Source organism: Pieris brassicae, chromosome 4 (assembly GCF_905147105.1).
Source record: "Pieris brassicae chromosome 4, ilPieBrab1.1, whole genome shotgun sequence".
Classification (NCBI taxonomy): domain Eukaryota; kingdom Metazoa; phylum Arthropoda; class Insecta; order Lepidoptera; family Pieridae; genus Pieris; species Pieris brassicae.
Window position 1 is genome coordinate 21,570,852 of NC_059668.1, and position 24,424 is coordinate 21,595,275.

The 24,424-nt window shown below is 34.6% G+C and overlaps 2 protein-coding genes across 2 annotated transcripts in view; both read left to right on the forward strand.

The window, feature by feature from the left end:
* LOC123708112 (dedicator of cytokinesis protein 4) overlaps nucleotides 1-15,771 on the forward strand; it is a 79,009-nt gene extending 63,238 nt beyond the window's left edge. The window contains exons 25-35 of the mRNA XM_045658624.1: nucleotides 1,461-1,655; nucleotides 3,118-3,259; nucleotides 3,802-3,962; nucleotides 5,000-5,107; nucleotides 7,128-7,441; nucleotides 8,313-8,402; nucleotides 9,428-9,527; nucleotides 11,514-11,686; nucleotides 12,451-12,542; nucleotides 13,837-13,974; nucleotides 15,099-15,771. Of these exons, the coding sequence (XP_045514580.1) occupies nucleotides 1,461-1,655; nucleotides 3,118-3,259; nucleotides 3,802-3,962; nucleotides 5,000-5,107; nucleotides 7,128-7,441; nucleotides 8,313-8,402; nucleotides 9,428-9,527; nucleotides 11,514-11,686; nucleotides 12,451-12,542; nucleotides 13,837-13,974; nucleotides 15,099-15,265 (1,680 nt within the window). The 3' untranslated portion in view covers nucleotides 15,266-15,771. The remainder of the gene's footprint in view (nucleotides 1-1,460; nucleotides 1,656-3,117; nucleotides 3,260-3,801; nucleotides 3,963-4,999; nucleotides 5,108-7,127; nucleotides 7,442-8,312; nucleotides 8,403-9,427; nucleotides 9,528-11,513; nucleotides 11,687-12,450; nucleotides 12,543-13,836; nucleotides 13,975-15,098) is intronic.
* Nucleotides 15,772-21,625: 5,854 nt separating this feature from the next.
* LOC123708122 (ubiquitin carboxyl-terminal hydrolase-like) lies at nucleotides 21,626-22,450 on the forward strand. Its single transcript, XM_045658643.1, has one exon. It carries the CDS (start codon nucleotides 21,723-21,725, stop codon nucleotides 22,401-22,403), a length of 681 nt encoding a protein of 226 aa, XP_045514599.1. The 5' UTR covers nucleotides 21,626-21,722; the 3' UTR covers nucleotides 22,404-22,450.
* The last annotated feature ends 1,974 nt before the right edge of the window (nucleotides 22,451-24,424 follow it).

Genomic DNA, 24,424 nt, shown 5'->3' on the forward strand with positions numbered 1-24,424 from the left:
GCCATGTCCATCCATATTTGTGCTGAAGAAGCGGGCTTTTCCGGGTCTCTTCAACTGAAATGAAATTTTCATCGCAATTATAAAAAAAAACATCTATTTACTCAATAAAAATCTTACGTAATATAGTTTTTAATCCGCTCAAAAGTATTTATTTATCCAATTAATCTTATTTTTAATTTTATTTTATTTACTTTTTTTTTCTTCATTGCTTACACTGCTAACTATTACTATTATTATTATTTGTTTCTACTGAGTATTAGCTTATTTGTTTTTTCTGACTGAGGCGAAAACTGGCTGATGTGGTCTCTAGCAGAATGACTGTGGAACAACTCTGCTCCTCAGCATAATGCTGAGCCAGGGCCAATTTACAACCACAACACACACGCTGTATTATTATTATTTTTTTATTTATTGATTATTGTTATTTTATGTGTTTCTGTGTGCGTGTTTTGATAGTATTAAATGTTATGTCTATCTTGTGTTTCCCCAAGGGAGTCGGGACGGAACATATTTAAGGAATTCAATTTACTGGTCAATATATTCTTGAAGTAAAAAAATATAAACAAATTGCAATTCTCACCAGTATGATGCTCGGAAGAGAACTAATCTAAGTGTATAACCAACCAGGCTGCAGAATATAAACTCCTTATATGAAAATTGTATTAGTTTTTACAAAAAAACTGCCAAACGAAATTAGATTATTATCACAATAAACTTAAAGCTCTCGTTAAACGTAAATTAATCATTAAAGCTTTTTATATATTCGACGAACATTTAATGATCCTAATCCTTGGGATTGATTTGCTCCAGTTCAAACAATTCGTATGACTCAAAACTTGGCGATTAAAAATAGTTGCGGAAAGTTTTTTGCCAGTTCTTCTTGCCCGCTCTAAGCTCTTGACTTACGAACTGGTAGTAAATGTAAATTTACAATTAATTTAACTTCTTTTCTGACGTCCATAAGTGTAATTGTTTACCTATATGAATAACGTTATTTTGAGTTTGAGAGTTTATATATGTCGCAGATTCAACGCGATTAATACTTGCAAAATTGGTGTTACTACCGTCGTCCGACATTAAAACTTAACATTTAAACACAGTCAGTGCGCACGTCCGGCGCAGGCGACGTTCGAAACTCAAGTGACTAAAGAATTCACTTACTGCCACGAAACAGTCGCGCCACTGACATTTGGTAGATCACACAGACTAGGTATTGTCAATTGTCAACGTCGACAGTCTACCTTACCATACCACACCGCATTCTACGACTAACTTCAGAGTAGCGGGAATTTTAAAATATTCATTCTCCGATATATATATATATATATTTGAGTGAGGCTTCACAGAAAAATATAACGCCATCTAACCTAACTTCTCCAAATATTTATTGATGAAAAACTTGACGTTTTCTATTCGATATCTTTTTTCGAAGCAATCAATGAATTGATGTTTTGTTTCAGTGTTGGGAAAAAGGTCTACCGCTTCTTCGGGAGCTGGCAACATTGTACGAGTCCAAATTGTGTGATTACTCCCGATTGGCTCAATGCTTGAGGACGCATGCGACGTTCTTGGACTCGGTGTTGAACGAACTCAGACCGGAGCCCGAGTACTTCAGAGTCGGGTTCTATGGAAAAGGATGTCCGCTGTTTGTTAGGGTAAGTTTTTTATGGCAATATTGTTGACATAAAACTACTATAGTAAAGTACTAAGTACTTAGTAGTCTAGTTAAACTCTCAAAATATTCTATAACAAATTTTACAGCTTGCTAGCCAGTGGACTGCGACTGTTAATTTGTATGTAATACATATGTGTCAAAAGTATTAGACATGTATGTATCTGCGGCACTAACTAAATGTATGAGAGGGACTAACCTAACCTAACCTAACACATAAATAAGTACGGGATGTATGGATGTAACGATAACAGATGGAGCCCTACAGGTATCAAAGGTTCGAGGTGGTGGGATGATCTCAAAGCTATCGGGCAGGCTCACCACGATAATTAAGGGCTTGAAGGAGTCTTCGTCACTTTGAGAGGAAGCGAGTAATTAATAACACATATCTATATATATATTCAAATCTTAAATATATTCTTCTTGTGAGCTTTTCGAGTATCGCGGACCTTCAGCTGTTAAAATTTAGAACAAGCACGTGAGTCGTATCAGTTGGTCGATGTTCAAATAATACACAAGTTACTCTTGTTAGTTGTCTGTGTATCGCATCTTCAGCTATGGAAGTATAGACAGCCGTGAGCCGTGTCTGCAGTTGTCAATCTTCAAATGAAATTTGCACACATATATTTTGTAATAATTTAATAAGCTCCTTTGAATTCAAAGTCAAAAATATTTATTCATATAGCTAACACAATGTAAACTTATGAACGTCAAAAAAGAAATATACATGAAATACTTCTAATTTTACATTTACTGCCAGTTCTCAAATCAAGGGCGTAGAACGGAAGAGAAGAACTGGCCAATAAACTCTCCGCCACTCTTTTTAATCGCCAAGTTAAATGGAAACTACAGTACTATAGATTAATTTGCCTCGTTCAGTTGACATGTTTTACAGTGGTCTGTTACATATGGAGCACAAACTTTGATTTTCAAAAACAAAAACCAAAATACGTTCGTGCCAACGTGCGATAGAAAGGAGTATTCTCGGAATTAAATTACGCGACAAACATAGAAGTGAAAATATTCGCAGAAAAACCAATATTATTGATACTGAGCAATATGCCCTTAAACTTAAATGGAGATGGGCAGGCCACGTAGCCCGTTGTACAGATAACAGATGGTCTAGAGCAGTAACAGAATGGACGGGTCCGAAAGGAAACAGGAAAAAGGAAGACCAATAGAGCGATGGGCCGACGGGATCGAGAGGGTAGCTGCTAAACATTGGATGACGATGGCAAAAAATAAAGTAGGGTGGAAAAAGTTGGACGAGGCCTTCTCCCGGACAGGGGCCGCATCTTAGTTAAAACTATAAATTTATCTTTTTATTTTAATCAAATGTATGTCAATGATGTGGAATAAATCCTTATTATTTATTATTATTATTATTATTACAGTGGTCTAAAGCTTGTAGCGCGAGTGATTCCACGTAATATTTGATATTCCAGAACAAGCAATTCGTGTACCGCGGCTACGAGTACGAGCGCATCGGAGCGTTCACGCAGCGTCTCCAAGCGGAATACGTGTCCGCACACATCCTCATGAGGAACACGCCGCCGGACGAATCCGTCATAGCTGCGGACGGACAGTGTATGTGATTTATTACACTGTTGTCAACTATATTTCATATCAACAGAATATCGTCATCACCGTTCTCTAATCATCACCTAACTCTCTCTAACTATGCTCGTCTAGAAGAACTCTACAGTTTTACCCTTTCGTTGTGGTTTTTTTTTATAGAACACGGGAAAAATAAGAAGGCTCATCTGATGTTAAGTGATATCGTCGTCCATGGAGGCTCGCGAGTGCGTTGCCGGCTTTAAGAGGCCGCACTACACGATCGTCGATCTTGTGCAAAACAGTGAAGTGGAACTGTAGTATAACATAGGTTGATTTAAGCGGTGCCTAATAGGCATATCCTTGAGGGGCGTGCCCTCAGACTTATCGTGACTGGCAGAGTGGAGGGCACCAGATATAAGGCCAAGTAAAGGCCCTTACAGGTCTTACCATCACCCAGGCGCAAAGGCTTGCCGAAGACAGGGTAGAGTGGAGGAAGTTGTGTAGTGCCACTAACGCGACCTTCAGAAATGATGAGCGTGACGGAAGAAGTTAAAAAATATATATTGTTATAGATATTCAAATATGCAACGTGAAGCCAGTCGCGTCGATCCACTCGTGTCCAACGAATGCGCCTGAGCAGGTGAAGCGGTTCTACGCGTTCAACGACGTGGATACGTTCCTTTGCGACCGGCCTTTGCAGAAACCGCCCATCGATAAAGACAATGAGTTTAAGGTATATATCTATATATGTGTAAATATATTATGTGATTGTAAAAGATTATCGTTCAAGTACTTTTGATATATATATGTTACTATACATAAATCTTCATATAAACTCAAATATTAAAAAAAAACATATTTAATTAGTAAGTGATTATTTTTGTACTAGTGGACCCGACAGACGTTGTCCTGTCTTAACTATGAATATTGATTTCGAATCGGTATAATTAACTAAAAATGCTTTATGATATACAACATTCTTTGTTTGTTTTTCTGTGTTGTTTTTCTTTTGTTACACATACATAATACATACATACATGGACATATAACTGGCCATGGGAAAAACATGGATTTTCAAGATTAATGCCACAAACAATTAGCGATTGGAATATTTTTATATGTATTTTATGAATATAATAACTCCGATCGAAGCATAATGTTTTGAACGGCATTTATTTTTCTTACATCCTCTTTGACGACATTTACAGCGGGCATTATGTCAACGTTGTGTCAAACGTCAAAAAATTGCTGTCGTAACAAAAGTATGCTTAAGTTTTCTAATTTTCCGCGCCTTTTTCAAATTCTTCTATTTCATAAGAATCTTCTTCTGACAACGACAAAAAAATTTAGCGACAGTCCATACGTTCACGCGTATTGCCGTGGCCAAGGGAAATAGGGATTTATTTTTATATATGTAGATTTAAAAAAAAATGATTTCGCTGGTCGTGTTCACGTGTAGCGACGGCGGCTTTTGATATTTTTGTACGTCAATTTGTTTGTTGTATCATGTTTGTCCTAATTTTGTGGTCCTATGAAAAAAAGTTAACATAATATGATGTATTTTGACCTACAATCTGCTTTAATCACCGGATTGACGTCTCTTTTATACATAAGATTTCGACCTGCGCTGCCAGTGGCTACATTGCCTTTAGGTTAGAGGTACATCATCTTTCACAAATCCATCGTTCAAAAAGTAGCCTGGCATAAAGTAGTTTTATATAATATGACGGTCTAATTGCCGTTTTAATAGTTAAAATTTGTATTTTACAGAGTTTATGGATAGAACGCACGACATTGGTAACAGAAAATACATTACCGAACATTTTGAGGTGGTCGGAAGTTGTCACCAGATCCGTCGAAGAAATACCACCAGTTGAGGTAATTTTTTTTAATCCAAAACGTATATACTCGAAATACATAAAACAAGAATAAATATATTAAGAAAAGTATATGGGTGATTATACAAAAGTTGGGTAACTCTTGAGGACATTTTGTTTATAATAGTTATTAAATCACATTTCCACAAATTCGGGTGTATATGATGGCTAATCTAATGAATATGTTGTTCCAAAGCGGGCCAGTCACTTTTTTCAGTAGATTGTGAGATATTTAAAATTTTCAGAATTTGACTGCCAGGGGACTGACGAGGGTAACATAGTACTGATAAAATACACAATTTTGTAAGAATTATAATTCAATTGAATAAAAATGAGTATAAATTTCTTAGGATTAAAAAATGGCACATGTCTTTTAAGTATTAAAATCACTTGGTAACAATTAAAAATAATTATTAATATGTAATACTGGGAGAAAATACTATCTCAGTTATCAAAACAGATTTTTGACACTTAACTTTTACTACTGCAATTTTTTATTAATATTACTTATAAAATTAAGAACAATAACAATATAATACTATGAAAGACAACTATTCCAGTCTTCATAACAGCCTTTTGAAGTTTTTATATGTTATAGGACTTAACACTACGTATTTTTTTAACAAATCTAGTAAATATTAAAAGCTATGCCTGAAAAGCATCTTAAGAGATAGTAATAATTAAAATAAAATGAGATCTTCTGCTTCACAAAAACAAAAATAGTGCAAAATAAAAAATTATTTCTCGAAAACATCAATATTTTCTTTAAATTGGTAAAAAACTCTCTTCCCTTTTGTGATGAGGTTTGGTACAGGTAGTTTTTTTATTATTTGATCCACAGGAATATCTGACACATCTTGTTCATCCAATTTAAACAGAGTGCCATTCTGGTTACAAATTTTGAGAAAAGTTACTCTTACTTCACCGTCTTCATCGTCAACAGAAGAGCAGACCGCTGCATAATGATATTCTGTTTTCTTTGTGAGATATTTGACCAAAACATAATCACCATGACTATAATGACTTTGATAGTACGAACCGCTAGTTCCAGGTGCCGATCGAGTGCTATCCAATTTAGAGCGATCGTCATTGTCTTTAACGTATGTAGATAGTGGTATATCATCTACATATATGTATGTGCCAAGGCCCGCACATTTTGACTACTTGTAAGAGTGAGCATTTCCCAAATCGCCGGAATTGCGCCCGCAGTTGACGCAGGCACTCTCTTCTACATACAGTTATTCGTTTCATAGCAATTAACTCAATCATAAACTAGAGCATAGCCAGACGTAGACACACTCTTTGACTGTTAAAATTGCATTCATTCGGTACATAGCAATAAGCACGTCATTATTTCGCTCTTATTCTATTGTAATCACGAGTGGTTAATATAGAGTAAAGCAAGAAATCGTACATTTTGGTCCTTCGAGCCGTCCAGAATCGTACAGTTAATATACACAAACATAATTACAATAACCAAAATTCCTATTTCAACCACTTTATATATTTATATTAAAAACTAACACACACTAGCACACTAAGGAACACACACAGAACACACAATACATGCACGCGCATCATTGGCAACTGTGCACATTATTTAAATTACAATTATACAATAAAAATAAATGACAATAATCTAAACTCAGATTGTTAATTCCGTAGAATTCTGACAGTTCTGACAATTCTGACATGTCAGAGATTGCAAAATTTAATATTTTCTTTGATTATTATTATTTTCTTTCTGATTATTATTATTTTATTTATGGTTATAACTATTTTCTTTCTGATTAATACTATTTTTTCTGATTATTACTATTTTCTTTCTGATTAGTACTATTTTTTCTGATTAATACTATTTTTTCTGATTATTACTATTTTCTTTCTGATTATTACTATTTTCTTTCTGATTATTACTATTTTTTTTGATTATTACTATTTACTTTATAAGTATTATTTGTTCTGTATTCTTCTGGCACTCTGGATTTCTTTTTAATGTTAACATTTATACGAACTTATAGTTTGCGTGCGAAACAATGGAAGCAACGGAACGGGAACTGCGCAATCTCATATCTCAATACACGGCGGATCCAACGCGAAACATAAACCCATTCACGATGCGTCTCCAAGGAACCATCGACGCCAACGTTCAAGGCGGGATAACGAAGTACGAACAGGCGTTCCTGACCGCCGAATTCGGAAGAAATGCCTCATCCAGGGAGGCGACGGCCGTTGCAAAGCTGAGGCGGCTGGTTTCTTCACAATTGGCTGTTGTGGAGGCGGCTTTGGCTCTGCATGGACGGTTGGCGCCTGAGGAAGTTAAGCCGTTACATAGGTGAGTATCTTCCTGATTCCATTTTAGGTGGCCAGTGTCCTTAGGTAAGTTACCGAGTTAGTTTTCGAGTTTTTATCTAAAAGAATATTCGAGAGTCTTCCTTGCCAATATTTATACTGGTCCTCACTGATAAGATAGCTGATTTTTTGGCAGCTTTTTGGAAGTTACGTTTTTGGTGGTATTCACTGAAATATCTCTCCTAATTAAAAAAAACAAACAATTTTTTAGGTCTGGGCCTCAGATTTCTGTATCTGAATGATCCTTTGTTAATCTTATCGAAAAGTAGGTGATCAGCCTTCTGTGGCTGACACACGTCGTCGCTGGTTTCCTTACAACGTGTAATTCTGAAGACTGAATCTCGTTTGTTTGAAAATTCTCAAAATCACCATCAATACTTTGTAATCAGTAAGATCCTTAGAATCCTGTTCAGTCCATAGAACACCTCGTCGTCCAGAAGAAGGTGAAAGGCAGAGAGAAGACAGAAGTGACAGAAGGTGACGTACGCGTTGGACTAACCAGATCTGCCGTAGGTTCACTCAATGATAGCAGGATGACCTGTAATAGGCCACGATGATGAAACGTGGTGAAGCGCAGCACATCTGCCCCTTCTAAAACTACTACATAGTGATCACGACCGCTCTGTCAAGAGTGAACCGTATAAGAAAAAGATCCTAGTACTCGAGTTACGGGTACAATCGTCGACAGCCGACTGCCTATTGTACAGTCACAATCAGTACAGTCGCGTCCGAATCAATCTGGTGCCATTGTTATCCAAAAATATCAAATAAACTTCTGAATTCTTACAGCCTTAGAACGTTCTAGAAAGTGAAAGATTTTTCCATATGTTGTCTATTATGTTTTCTATCTACAGACGTTTGGTCGAGCGTTTTACTCAGCTGCGTCAAAATCTTGGCCCGGGATTGGCGCGTGCTAGAAGGCAGCTATCCGAAAGTATTGTCAAGTTAGTACACTGAATTTAGTCAAATGTTTTTAACTATTTAGTTGGATATTTTAAAAAATGTGTGCGTGTACTAGCGTACACACGTACGAAGTGAAACTCTTTATGACCTTATTTTTCGAAATATTATCGACTATATGCAACTTTACAGAAATTGGTTAAATACAGTTAAATTAGATAAAGTTTAACAGAAGGATTTTATTATCATAGACATGAATGCAAATAATACAATTATTTAATTTTACCTTATTACTACTAAGATTATTACAGAATTTCATTAATTGTAATTGAATTATTACTATCGTTGTTAAATATTTTACCGTGGTACGGACAAGAAAAATATGGCGCGTAACGAAAAAATGTGATGCGTAACGGAATAATGTGACGCGTAACCGAAAAATGTGACGGTAATGTTTTTACAAGGTCGATTAAGAAATTTTACTTAAAAAAAAAATATTTTTTTGTTCCTACCATACAAAATCAATTTTATACGTAACAGTAATTTGTGAGCCTAAAATTTTCTATATAAACAGTGCGTTAGTTGCATACAGTTGATAATTTTTCGAAAATAACGTCACAAAGAAGTTTCACTTCTTACGTGTGTATTCGCCCACATTTTTTTTTTAAATAGAATATATTGAATTAAACATTTAATTAATTATTTATCATATCTATGCATTTTGGCGTTTTATATATAATTCATTCATCACTTTACTAAAATACATCGGATGGAAATTAATTGTAAAACTGTTACTCGTAAATAACGCGACATTTCATGTTTTCCATTTTATAAATAAAGTGACACAAAGAGAAAAATAACTGTAAAATCAAATGAATTATGGTTTTCTGAAATCACAAATAATTGAATTTGGTATACCTTACCAAAGATACGATATTTGAGGTCAAAGTGAGGAACTAATATATTCTAATAATACCTAGTGGTTTTCCGAGGATGAACTTAGGATTCTTTCATAATTTTTATATTAATAATAAAAAAACACTTTATACTTGAGATAAAATTGTTGCAGCACCCCATTGCCTCCTGTCCCGGCATTGGACAAGCGTTCTCACAGTATACAACAAAATGATGGATATTACGATGACGCCCATTTTTATAATAAGCCCATTGTAAGTATTAACCTCTATTAGTCGATACCAACTCCGGGGAAATAAATACAGATAACACAACTTTCTCTACAGCTGTGATACTTTTGACATTCAACACCTTTTGTCTTCATTCACCGTGACCATGCACGCTGTAAAGCACGCGAAACGTCGGAAAAATTATGTAAAATATATCTAGTTTATATTATAGCTTCAGTCCGGTTAAAAAGTGTTTTCTTTAAATGTAAAAGCTATGTTAACAAAAGATAATAATAGAATTAACCTCGTTAAACAAACTGATTACATTTATTCAACTTTTGCATACGTTACCTTTTGAAACCACAACTTTACCTACAGCTGTGATACTTTTGACATTCAACACCTTTTGTCTTCATTCACCGTGACCATGCACGCTGTAAAGCACGCGAAACGTCGGAAAAATTATGTAAAATATATCTAGTTTATATTATAGCTTCGGTCCGGTTAAAAAGTGTTTTCTTTAAATGTAAAAGCTATGTTAACAAAAGATAATAATAGAATTAACCTCGTTAAACAAACTGATTACATTTATTCAACTTTTGCATACGTTACCTTTTGAAACCAAGTTCTGGTTTTCAAAAAATTCTGGTCAATTTGAAAAAAACACACACACTATTATTTTTATTATAAAATTTATTTGACCGTTAAGAGTGGCGGAGAGTTTTTTGCCAGTTCTTGCCCGCTCTACGCTCTTGACTTGCTTACTGATAGTAAATATAAATTTAGAATTAATTTAACATCTTTTCTGTTGACGTTCATAAGCGTACTTGGTTATATGAATAAAGTTATTTTGAGTTTATGATGAATTTATTTTTCTTTAGGACATACATACGTTTTCCTGTTAGTAAGTACGTCTTCTGTGTGTAAGTCCCGGTCCTAATATTCGACAACTCAATGTTTAAAGACGAGATTATAAGTTATTAGCATCGTAATAATTATAAAACATATATTTTTTAGATATATGTCGGAGAATGAATATTTTAAAATTCCCGCCACTCTGAAGTTAGTCGTAGTATGCGGTGTGGTATGTAAAGAATGACTGTCAACGTTGACAATTGACAATACCTAGTCTGTGTGATCTACCAAATGTCAGTGGCGCGACTGTTTCGTGGCAGTAAGTGAATTCTTTAGTCACTTGAGTTTCGAACGTCGCCTGCGCCGGACTGTCTTATAATGTCGGACGACGGTGGTAACACCAAATATTAATCGCGTTGAATCAGCTACATATATATATATATATATATATGGCACCGTCCACTTCGATAAATTACAATCTACCGAATACGTTAAATTGTAAGCAGTACGTTGAGGTTCACAATCTCGCGAGATAGATTACAACCTGCATTTCCAGACTCTGGGGCGATCGTCAACATCTACGACAGTTTTAATGTAAAGTGGGAACAAACCGTGATCCATGTGGTATCTAATTATTTCAGTATAATTAGTATTATAATTGTTTTCGCATGTAGCCGAGTTTACATTTCAAGCATCGTCATGCTCGCTTAAATATCTTTGTTTGTGGTGGCGTCCATGCGTTGGGTTGTCTCTCCCTAAAACATGGCGAGGGGGCCGATGGCTGGCCATGCGTCATACTCGTGAACGGGTGCTACTTGTGGTGACTGGTCGAACTTGAATTCGTGTATGCGGTGATGTTAGTTATTTCGACTATGTATTTGCGTGTTGTTCCCACGAGAATGTGAGTGCGAGCTCCTATTTCACCATGCCTCCTGCTGATGTCATGTGGAACATGGTGTTATGGTTGCAGATCCTAACAAACGTTGTGTAATAAAAAAAAATGGCGACGCTACGCCCTTGATTTGAGAACTGGTAGTAAATGTAAAATTGGAAGAATTTAATGTATTTTTTTTTGACGTTAATTATATGCTATGTGAATTGATTTTTGACTTGACTTGACCTCATCACGGAACATTATTTAGTACTACTTATTTCTCATAACGAGATTTTTCCCAGTACTCGATCGACGACTCCCTGGATCAGCAGGGCAGTATAATGTCCAATAGCCTACCAGTGAATGACGGCCGGGAGTGCGACGACGTCAGCAGCATGGTCAAGTCGGCACCGCCTCTCCCTTGCAGGCCTAAAAGTGACCCACGGAGCCCTACGCGACCGGACAAGATATATCGGTAAATATAAAAACTATTCCAATATTACGTGTTTATCGAAGATTACACTTTAATAAAAAAAATATTGCAATACTGTCACATTAGCTACTTTAAGGTCCTGTTTAAGATTCTTTAGCAAATATTTTATTTTATTATTTACTAGTAATCTTACAGCTAACATTCACATTATAAAACAAAACACTTAGTCAATACAGAAAGCCAAAACAGATTACATAGATTAACAATATATATGTATCAGAAAACAAGTAATTACATTTACAGACAAAATATATTAAAAAAATTTAAACTAAAGAAAACTGAAATTTTATTTTGAATAAGCAAATAATAATTAATATTTTAAATTATTTAAACAAAATCAGAGTCTTCCCGCCTCTTCAAAAACCTCCTCACATCTTCTATGGTGAGGTGGAAAATATCAATATTCTCATAGTTGGTGTCATAGTTAGATAAAACCCGAAACATTGAATTATGTAGGTTCGATTTCGTACGAGACATGGAACAATTGTTTGTATTTTGTCGCATTATAATATGCGTTAGTTTAAACATCGAGGAAAATGAGGCAATATGAACAAAGCATGGGCCAATTCTTAATTATTCCTTTATCATCCATCCATCATTGGCTGATGATTTCAGTATCATAGAAAAAAGCCAAATGCCTTCTCTATTAAAAGAAGCGGATGCAGTCGTGACCCATATAGGGTTGTAGCACTAGATTATTGTTTCTTGTTTTGACTCGATGTCAACGTCGATTAATGTATGAACAGTGACCCTGTCGAAGAGGAAGTTGAGACCCGTAGACACAGCCGTGCGTCGTGGACTGAACATGATGCTCCACCTTTACCACCAAGAGTATCAGGTATGTAATTTCTATTTTTTTATTATTAAATAATATACGCAAAATAAGCTCATTAAATTTGCTTACATGTATATATATACACATTTATTTATTTTTATATATATTCTGAATATCCTTATCTAATATATATATGTCGGAGAAACACCTTCCCCAGTGACGTCATCAACAGTGGTTGCAGATTTGGTGGGCGTCATGAGGGTAAAGCGCGCGAGCACAAAACACGAATATTGTAGTTTTCACAATATTTTATTTACACTGATATTAAATTTTAAGACCGAGCAGTGAGTTCAATGCACCAATCTAGCGACCAAAGCTCAGGGATCCAACTCGATCCGTCTCCACTTCAAAAAGGCCCCGTAACAACCAACGGACTGGGCTATATATAGATGGCGCTTCGACCCCACTCGAGCAAAATGCTCTGCTCTCATTGGTCGTTTGTTTAATAACGATCACAATCTTATAAATTAGAAAAACGTAACTAATTTTAACTAAAATCACTAATTTGTTAACAGAAATATGTTTTAGGTTTTATACTATCGTAAAATCGCGTATTAAGTTAAATTAAGATTAATGCAACGTGTTTAAATGATAAAGAGAATTTAATGTGTTATTGTACAATCAACAAGCAACTCGTTGAATGGCTTCCTCCGACATATATATATATATATATATATATTAGCTTCGGCAATATGTTTATATTTAGACAACTATTTGTTTTTTGTTGGTTTTAAAAGGTTTTCTAAAAGAAATATTAATTTTATATAGATATTGCTTAGCCTGCTTTGTTTCGCATTCTCTTACATGAACAACTGTCCAAAAACTGTTTTGTATCGCGCAGAACATACAACGACCACTATTTAAGCCCTGACTATACATAGATATTATACTATAGCGCAATATTCATAGAGCTAAATAAAGTTCATCACCATACTCGTACATACCCTCACACCACATGAATTAGGTATTAAATAGTTAAATGTATTGAATATTTATATTTTGTTATGTATTCCGTCTTTGACTACATTTTTATTTTGATAGCTGATGCATTGCAAAATAAATATATTATTTGTTAATACATCAATGTTTTTTTAAAAGATAGTAAATAATTTTAATATATACGTAGAAGTTAGCATATGCATAAATAATTTGTGATGCGTAACGAAGTGTGTTTCGCACAAAACTTTCGCACTATAATGGCGGTCAAGCTTTAGACAAGTTTTGATTATTAAAATACTAACACTCATCACTTTAACTCACAGGGCTTTAATTATTTGTCTCAAATGTTTTTTTATAGGTGAAAAGAAATCATGGGGTGAAGCGCCCGCAGTGCCGAGACGAGGTGCGCGTAGCACCGGAGTCACGGACGAGCGAGACTCGGGCGTCAGCGTAGACGCGCACGCGTATACCAATGCGGACGAACACAGGCATAATGGTTCGTAATTTTTTTATTACTTCAGCTAGTACTAGTAAGTTATTATGTAAAAATTACTTTGATAGTATTTTTCATACTATCATATTTTACATGTTTATTAGAGGTCAAAATAAATTTAGATTTATTTTATTTATTTTGTTAATTATTTAAATAAATGGACATCGTGTTAAGATTGATGTAGCCGAGGTGGTAGCCGAGAAATCTCAAACGAGGCTCGACTGGCCATACATGGGATTTATCCCAAAGTCACCGTACGGAAGCAAATGTTGGGCGTGGCAATTAGCGTTATGAAGTTTAAGTAACATTGTGAGCCCGGCGTTGCGTAGAGATGTGGGATCTATCTGCATCTTCTACCGCATTTACCATGGAGAGTGTTCAGAGGAGTTGTTCGGTCTATCTGCAGCTGAGTTTCATCATCGGACGTCAAGACAAAATACAAAATACCATCCGTATCACCTCGACGTCCGTCGTTCCACAACTGAGTATATCTTAAGACAATTTTTGCCGCGCACAACCTCTATGTGGAACCCACTGAAGTATTTCCGAATCAATTTGACTTATGGTCCTTCGAGAAAAGAGCATGCCATTTCTTAAAAGGCCGGCAACGCACTTGCCTCCTGGCAATGTGAGCGTCCCTGGGCCGCGGTATCACTTAACATTAGGTGAGCCTCCAGTTACATTAAAAAAAATGGAATGCTTAGGTGGTTTAGGCCATGATGGGACAAATGAGAAGCGGTTAACGAGCACGATATACAAGGCAACCGTGGTTGGTGAAGTTGGCTTGGGTAGGCCTTGTCGTACATACCTGGATCAAATCCAAAGAAAGAACAGGTTAAAAGACAACATGGTGAATGTCATGAAAGTGGATCAAGACAGGTATGTCATGACTGTAGGAAGTGGAGATCTGTGGTTTCTCGCGTCAACAAGGCGTGATGATATAAATAAATTACCAGATAATGAGAAGCCAATTGTACCCATATTCATGGTTTTCTGATGTCTCAGCAGACTGCATAATATGGTTTCTATTTCTCTCGTTCACCACGACAACAATCACTCGAAACGTCGAGCATAAATAATAAATTCGAGTTTCTAATAGTTTATAATTGCATATTTAACGTTTTCAGATTTTGATCTAGTGGAATCTCTCCGGTACGAAGAGATCATTTCTATGATGTCGGAGCCTTTACGGGTTGACGAAGGTGAGACTCCTCCGCCTATACCACCGAAGGGTTTGGGGCATCTCAGCAGTTTCGATTCGGGACATCATGAAAATGGCGAGTCTCATTGCTAAGATTTTACCAAATATTCCGAGATTTTTTTTACGTACATTTGAATGACGTTTATAAAAAAACACTTTTTGACATGTATTTTGATAATTTTGACGGCTTTTTGTTATTATTTAGCAAAACTTTCTATGAAATGTATCAATTAAATATATATATAATAATAAAATAACAAATCAAAAGTCGTAATGCGTAAAATATCCATTATAAGAAGTAATATGTTAAAATAAGCATTCATATTTTTGTATATTATGTTTTAGCAGTCTCGAAAACACGTTTTTAATTAAATATGAAGTCAGCGGTTAATTAGTGCCATACAAATGCAATATAAAAACAACTCTATGTTTTTATGATCGATAAAGTATATTTTTATTTATGTAAGGTATGAAATCAATACAAATTTTATTTTATATTATAATTTTTAGTTATCGGTTTGCACAAAATTAGTAGATTTACTATAACCGTTAATATTTCCTATGTAATTATTTAAGCAGCAGAAAATATTAAGAGCAGTTATGGCCTAGTGGCTCCAATGGACTATTTGTCTATGTTAAATCATTCGCTCGAACGGTGAAGGAAAACATCGTGAGGAAACCGACTGGCCTATTAGATTGAGAAAAGATCATAAAACATACATAGATCTAAGGCCCAGACCGAAAAAAGAAGCTGCAATGATTTGTTTTATTTTAATTATTATTCGACAGAAAATAACAATTAATATCCGTTTGTTAGGTTTGTACTATTGAAAATAGCCTGAAGTTTCGATCGATTCTAGTTCGTATATATTTTATGAGCACGCGCACAATTGCTAATATTTTTGTATCAGGCGTTTAAAAGACTATTGAAATTATGTTACTAAACTAATTACATAATTAATCCTGTTTTTCTATGAATTTACGAATACTAAATGATTTTAGTCTGCGAAACGAATTATATTTTTGATGGCTGTTAAATTTTTTAACGTTTTTTACAACTTTTTGGATTTTTTTAACACATGTATTCATGATTTAATTGGCAGAAATTATTTAAAATATATATTTTTTATTTTCTCTTAATGAGTGTTAATTTTGTGTTAAGTTATCATGACGATGACTGGGAAAGATTCTCTAAAAAATATTCCATAAAAACTGTACGATATTAAAAAGACTTTTGCGTATGGAATCATTATTTTTTATTATGATTTTTTTTAATGCATTTTTGAGATTTCTATTAGCTATAATGTCCAAAAAATAAACGTAAGATAATTCCTTTTGAATTTAGATCTCTTCGACAAAATTCCTCTATGAATTTATTGTTCAGTATTTAATTTTCTAGCGTTAAGACTAGTACTATCAGCAAAGTAAAAAAAAAACATACACTACACTAAATATACTTCTCTCCTGCTTTTATAAGAGTAGTAACTCTTTCTTTCAAATTGCCCTGCGTTCTAAAGACACGTGATATAGTTAAACCAGTCTTATAAGACCATTAGTTTTTTTTTAGAACTTCCTCCACAGATACTTTTATGTGTAAATATTTGCTGATAGTACATATTTAGTGGATTTAGAATATGTAAGAGCCATAATTAATACATAAGAACTAACTGTTAATAAATAAACTAATCGAATTACATTGTTTTGTCTCTTTCTGTTACATTGGTGTCAGAAAGAGACAAAACACAGTGTATTTGTACTGATGGATTTAAGGATAATGAAAATTTTTCTAAAACTGTACTCTTCCAACTTCACTTCCTGAAATAGTTTTATATTTTGCAACTTTCATAGGTCCTTGGGAGATTCGTTGTTGTATGAATTATATTGACATATACACAAGTGCTTTTAAGCGGTCGTAGTCAGCGAAAAATCGTTTTATCTGCGTGTATACACAACGCTTATCTGTGATTGGACGAGAGGCTGACCAATAACAATCAAACGATCCGCTTTTGTTTTCACAAACATTCTAAATATTTTATCAAGAACACTTTTGACCATCATAAGACAGATTATGATTGAGGCGTTTTAAGGCTTTATTGAGGCTTTAGTATTCCTAATAAAAGTTGTAAAATATTTCATACAATGTCTTTCCAACAAACAGGTGATATTTTTTTAGAACAGCTATTTTTAGACAATCTAACTTTCCAACGAACAATTAATCGTGAATTTTAATCATTAACGTTTCATGTATTTGTAATTAAGTTTTAACGTACTGTAGTTACATGTTGAAATGTGGGCTTTGGACATTATTTATGGGGTAGACTATTTATACTGAAGAGCTCTCTTTAAAATAAGAAATGTTGCGCCAGCTGTAACTTTCATACAAAATCTTTGCAGTCCGCGTTCTAAGCTCTTGGTAAAGCATCTCTTGCCGTGTTATAATTAGGATTTCCGCTTCAAATAATGTCTAAACTCACGTCAGTACACTGAAGTTACCGAATGGCAATTGACTGATATTATTGCATAGTTTTAAAAAAAACATTATTTTACATCCCTTACTTATAAAACAATACAAATTTGAACCAGTAGAAATTATCACGACCTTTTGGGGTAGCTGATGAACATGGAACATGATGCATGGCAGCATTGTGTGGAGCGTTTTCCAATACATATCAAGACGGAATCTAATTGTTAATTTTGTGCAATCTTTTTGAGTAAGACTTACGTTCGTTGATGAAATAAGATTGATGGTCTATAAACGACATGTTTCTAACATTTGTCCATAACAAAGATAAGATTTTAATAGGCCAGCAACCTACTGGCACTAAGTCTCCATGGGCATATAACATCAGGTAAGCGTCCCGGCCATTAACCCCTTGCTCTATAAACAAAATTGAGTTGAATCAACTTTATTTTGACTGTTAAGACTTTGCCTCCACTTTTGATAGATATTTTTAGACAGTGTTTTTGTTTTTTTTATGTAATAGCAGACAAACGGGCAAGAGGCTCACCTGATGTGAAGCGATACCGCCGCCCATGGACACTCACATTGCCAGAAGGCTCGCAAGTGCGTTGCCGGCCTTTCAAGGATTGGTACGCTCTTTTCTTGAAGGACCCTAACTGTCAACCAAGTATACTAGACTTGGCCAAGTGTGAACTGAATCCTCAATGTATTGGAATACGGTTCTTCAATTGCAGCCGATCTTAATTTTCAGACATGTTTATAAGTAAGGGCATTGTTACGATTTCTCAGTAGTTATAGTGTTTTAATGTAATTTAATATAACCAAATACTTCTTCAGCTATTTTTGTAAGGAATAAGATTTAATCGATGTCGTCGCTCACATTTGCCAAGTCCCGGTTGTGTTAACGGCTTTTGTACCGGGACATTCGTGTATGGCTATTAATGTTGCCAGTATGCTTGTAAATTATAAGTCGATAATTGAAATTATTTTTTATTTATTCAAGCTATAATTCTATGATTTCTCTCAATAAAGTTTCCATAAAACAAAAAGTTACGTAATTTTTAAAAATTATCAGATTTATCATTTAAGTTGTTTTCTCTTCTGGCAACATATGTGAAAACAAATCAGTACAAAGTGTTAGAGGTTAGAATGTGTAGTCGGTTTCAATTATATACCATTTCCAAATTGTATGCATTTGTGCGAAATAAATATTTAGACGATTATGTTGTTTTTTTTTTTTCTTCGGGTTTATTCATAGAGCTTGAGTGGTTTTGACAACAACTATCGGCTTAAGAGATTTACTTTTAAGACATTTATTACGACAAATAAAGAATAGATATTTAAGGTCAGTTTCCGAAATAAAACTAGTGAGACTAGGTCTGTTGTGCGTCGACCTGGCGGGACAGCCTAGTTCCTTCATGAAGCACAGTCTCCTGGGCATTACGCAAGCTTCACGGAGCGACCGTACTCCGAAGATTTCTGTACTTTTGTTAGCATTCCAGTACTACGTGGGTGACTGATTCCTCTGCGCTGAAACAGCCTCTAATAAGAGCACTAAATAAAATCTAATATATATGTTACCGGAAATGTATGAAATTGTATACAAATACTAAGAAATGTATATAATTCCGAAGCTATTTAGGAAATGTACTAATGCTTTCTGTAATTAAACACGTTGTTAAAATGAGAAAACAATACCCAATATAATACCCCTCCGGTATTGTATTGTTTCATATCAAATAAAACTGAAATATTTATATTTCCAATTCCTATTTAGACAATGTACAGATTCCCTAGAAAATGTGTCTAATATAATTTATTCTACACTTCCGTGCGATTTTAGCGAATTACATACAATTCCGAGGAAATTGTGTAAAACACTAGTAATAAATAGTATAATACTAACAATGTCATTTTGTGAGAAACATAATGCTTAGTAAAGTAGTGAATGTAAGTAAAATTATACTATATAAGATTTAACTCTACTTATAATTACATTTGGACATGACGGGGTTTTAAAAAATGTTATGTTCTTCGACCAATCGGCTTCAACTTAAACAATTATAAATTACTCTACACTAACTTACAATGAGTTATTTGCATACAGAATTTAAGACTGTAAGTCGAGAAATTGACAATATAAATCTAACATAACTATCATTAACTTTAAATACGACTTATATGGCGTTGCGTAGAGATGTGGGGTCACTCTGCATCTTCTACCGCATTTACCATGGAGAGTGTTCAGAGGAGTTGTTCGGATTAATACCTGCAGCTGAGTTTCATCATCGGACGTCGAGGCAGAATACAAAACTCCACCCGTATCACCTCGACGTCCGCCGTTCCACGACTGAGCGTTTTTCAAGGCAATTTTTGCCGCGCACCACCGCTATGTGGAACCAGCTGCCCACTGAAGTATTTCCGAACCAATTCGACTTAGGGTCCTTCAAGAAAAGAGCGTACAAATTCTTAAAAGGCCGGCAACGCACTCGCGAGCCCTCTGGCATTGAGAGTGTCCATGGGCGGCGGTATCACTTAACATCAGGTGAGCCTCCTGCCCGTTTGCCCCCTATTTTATATAAAAAAAAATATTAAAGTCTTGGTGTTTTCAACCGGCACTATACTGTATTTACTTGGGAGTATTTGCAATAATTAACGTTTCTAGTGTTTAATTAATTTATAGGCATTTTCTTTACAGATAATTATAATTACTAAGCCCTTTAATTCTGAGAGTATAAAATATAAACACGTTTGATTTAGTTATATAATCTAACTTAATTTAATACATCAGATGTACCAGTTTTGATGATCAGCGTGTCCTGTGACAGATATACTTCTTGCAGCTGTGCCTCCTATTCTCTTTATATCGTTTACCCATCTCTTGCTTCCTCTTTTCCTTTTTCCAGCTCTTGATTGACATTCTGTAAGTTTTCATCGCCAGGACGTCTACATGCTATTGTTATATTTTTTACAGATACTTATATCCTAATGTAGTGTAGATATACTTTTAAGTTTAAACTCGTTAACACCTAAATATACAAATGTTTTGTTACGCTCTCGTGTCATTTTCCAAATAAATATGATAAAATATAATATACTTAACCAAAGATTATCCTACGATTATAAATTTGTAAGTTGTGTTTTGTATATGGAAATTTTATACTTTATAAAACGATTTTATAAATTGGGCCTACTCGGGCCGTCGGGCGATGTCAGGTCATGTCTTTTTATCGACAGAATAAAGAAATAATAATAGATCTTCGGTTTAATTAGTAGTTAGAACAGAGATAATACCTTCATCAATACGGGGATTTAATCTTCAGATATATTCGGAGATATTAGAATGTCAGTTATGTGGCATATATTGATAATTATGAAATATATTTGATTCAAATATTGTTAATACAATATCGAATATATTTATTTGTATGTCAACGTCTTTAGCTATAATTTCATCTTTTATTTTATAAGCTTTCACGGCTATTTCGGATTGATTATTTCAAAGTATCGTAGTTGAGTCAACTCAGTAATCTAGTAAAGTAAAATTCCGAGTTCCATTCCTAGAGATAAACAATTGTTTAAGTAGATAGTGCAGATTCACCCAATAAATAATTAAAATTGTCTTCCTCATGCCAAAGTTTAACGATATTAATGTTAGGTTACTCTAAAATATCTCACTTAAAAACGTGTATTTAAAAAAAAAACACTTTGAATCGTCTAATTCCTCACCTCGTATGTAACCTAAAATTCATTATAACCACGCCCCTGTGTTGCTCTTAATGGATACATGTGTTTGACAAATTTTGACATCTTAATTTTAGGGGGGAGGTATATCTATGGCACACGAGTCTTTCAAGATTAACTAGTACACTTCATATCGAAGTTTATGATATGGTTTTGAAAATAACAGAGGCTAAAAATATAACCTAAATATACCCCATATTTAAAGAACTATAAAGTTTTATCACTAAAGAGGTTTACACATTTTCTTCTAATAAAAACGAATCACCTATCAAAGTTGACAGTGTTAGGTATTATATTGATTGTATGAAGTAAAATATTTGCTGAATTTCATTGAAATATAGTATAATGGCGGTCGCATTGCCCATGGAATCGAATCCTGAAGTTATGAACAAATACCTTTATAAGCTGGGCGTATCAGATAAATGGAAAATGGTTGATGTGCTGGGATTAGAAAATGATGCATTGCAATGGGTCCCTCGCCCTGTGTTAGCCGTATTACTCCTGTTTCCATTATCAGAGAACTATGAAGAACACCGATCTCGCCAAGAAACTGAACTTCTTAGCAACGGTCATGAAGCTCCCAAAGATGTTTTCCATTTGAAACAAGTACTCAGTAATGTTTGTGGTACCATCGCGTTGGTACACAGCATTGCTAACAACGTACAATCTATTGATATTGAAGATGGGCCCTTGAAGAAATATTTGAGCGACGCTGAAGGACTGGATGCGGCGGCTAAAGGAGCTTTGCTGGAGAATTCCGCCGCTCTGCTTGATGCTTATAAAGACTTGGTAACTGGCGGTAACGAAGATTATGAAGATGGCGAGCCGAGCCATCATTTTGTGACATTCATACAAAAAGATGGCAAGCTATTTGAATTAGACGGCAGGAAGGCATTGCCTATTGAACACGGAACAACTACATCGGAGACATTCTTGGAAGACGCGGCCAAAATCTGCCGCGAATTTATTGCTCGTGAACCTGAGAACATAGGGTTTAATGTCGTTGCTTTAGTTTCTACTAATTAAATATATTTTTTATTTTGGGTCTGTTGAATAAAGATTAGACATAATTATTATTCTTTAAATACTCATTGGGTTAAAAGTAGCGTCCGCAATACGAACTTCAAGCTTCAAACATAATCACCTCTACATGTGTAAAAGATATAAGATAATTGCACCTTCGACAACCTTCCTTGGTGACTTCACATCTCAATTAAGGAATCGGCGAGCATTGAACACAGTTGCTGCATTCCTCCATGAAATACCGCATCTTCGGAAACTAATTAAAAATTCGCCTCGCCTCCCATGGCCGTTGTTCCATCGGGAAGATATAACTTCATTTAAAAACGAGCAATCTTGTCCAAGATAAACCTGGCGAGAGAACAACGAAAGCCCCACGCGTCTGCGCCTGCGACGTTTACAAAACGTAAAAAAAACTAACTTTTAAATGGAACGCGAGAGAATTCACCACGTAACTATGCCGATACTGGGAAGGACGCGACATCGGTAAGTCACGTCAACGAATAAATGACGACGGCCCTAAAATATATACGTAAATATTGTATTTGTACAAATAAAATAATAAGAGGGACCCGAAATGCTTTAAATATTCAAATGAACCGAGCCGAGGTGAAATACGGAGGTACGCTGGCTCGAGTTGAGCCCAATTAAATCGTTGCCACTGAGGTAGAAATTAAAAAACAAAAGGAGAATGACAGCGGCCCAGCGCATTTTTCTCATGAGTATTATTAGCGATGTCAACGGACAAAAAATAGTTTTAGAGAATCGTGATCGTTATCAATAACAACCCCCGATTTGTATTGTTTTGATAAGTGATGCTCGTGCGACGAGAACGGGACGGTTTGATGACATTTTACATTCGCCCTACACAAATGATCGATGCATGCATCATACTGGTATTTCCCAATCAAAATTCCTTATAACTTGTAACCGACTGATATTTATTTTAAATAACTTTTTTTATGTAAAGATTATTGCAGTACTTATATGCCTTAAGTGCCAGAATCCTAAATTTTAAGAAATATAACAATACTAATTTATTTGCAAGAATATTGTACGAAAATGTTATGGCTTGCAAATTTTGTGAGTGAGTGAGAATGAGTCTTATTATTATAGTCAATTCTTATATTATTGATAGTGATAAAATATCACATTGTTAAAATATATTATTGCGTTACCTAAGTAATTTTAATTATAATGTTTTACGCAAATAATCATTAACATAATAATATTATTTTCCAAAAGTTTTGAAGTCGTTTTTTTTAAAACCTCTTTTAAATGTCACTTAGTATAAAATGCATTACAGCCTATTCTTAGATATACACAAAATAAATATTAGATACACATTATTTTATAAAATATCTGTGCTTGTAAATTGATTAGTCTAAGAATAGGCCGTATTAAGCTATTTAGCAAGCAAAGCTCTCAAAAATAATAGTACATAAACGTAATAATTTTTGTAGGAATTCTTGAAAATGTATTTCGTTTTCAAATAAATAATTACATTATTAATTTAATTCGTAAATAATTACTTTTAACGTAATCACCAAATAAGGAAATCAAAGAAGAAGAAGGTAAGGGGGGAACCTTATACTAAAACAAATATTTTTAAAGATTTAGTATTAAATGAAATGTAGTATTTAATTTCCACTATTCTGGCACCCATTTGACTATATAATATATTCCTTTTGATTACAAAGTCTATTCAACCTATTAATAAGAATTCGTTAACACTTGGTACAGCCTTCAAACTATCGATTTATTTAAACAAAATACATTTATTTTAAACAATGAGGTTCTTATTGAAAGTCTTACCATGTATCAATATAGATTTTGAGTTAGCTATCCATTGCTTCATAAAACCATATATAATAAAAATACGGGCTACAGATAACGGTAATGTATGCGTCGCAGGGTTAATTTTGATGAAATAAAACGCATGAATAATGGTTAGTTGTGCGAGGTTCGCGCCAGGGGTCCCGCCGGAGCCTACCGCTCATCACTATTCAATAAGTTTCATTTATTGA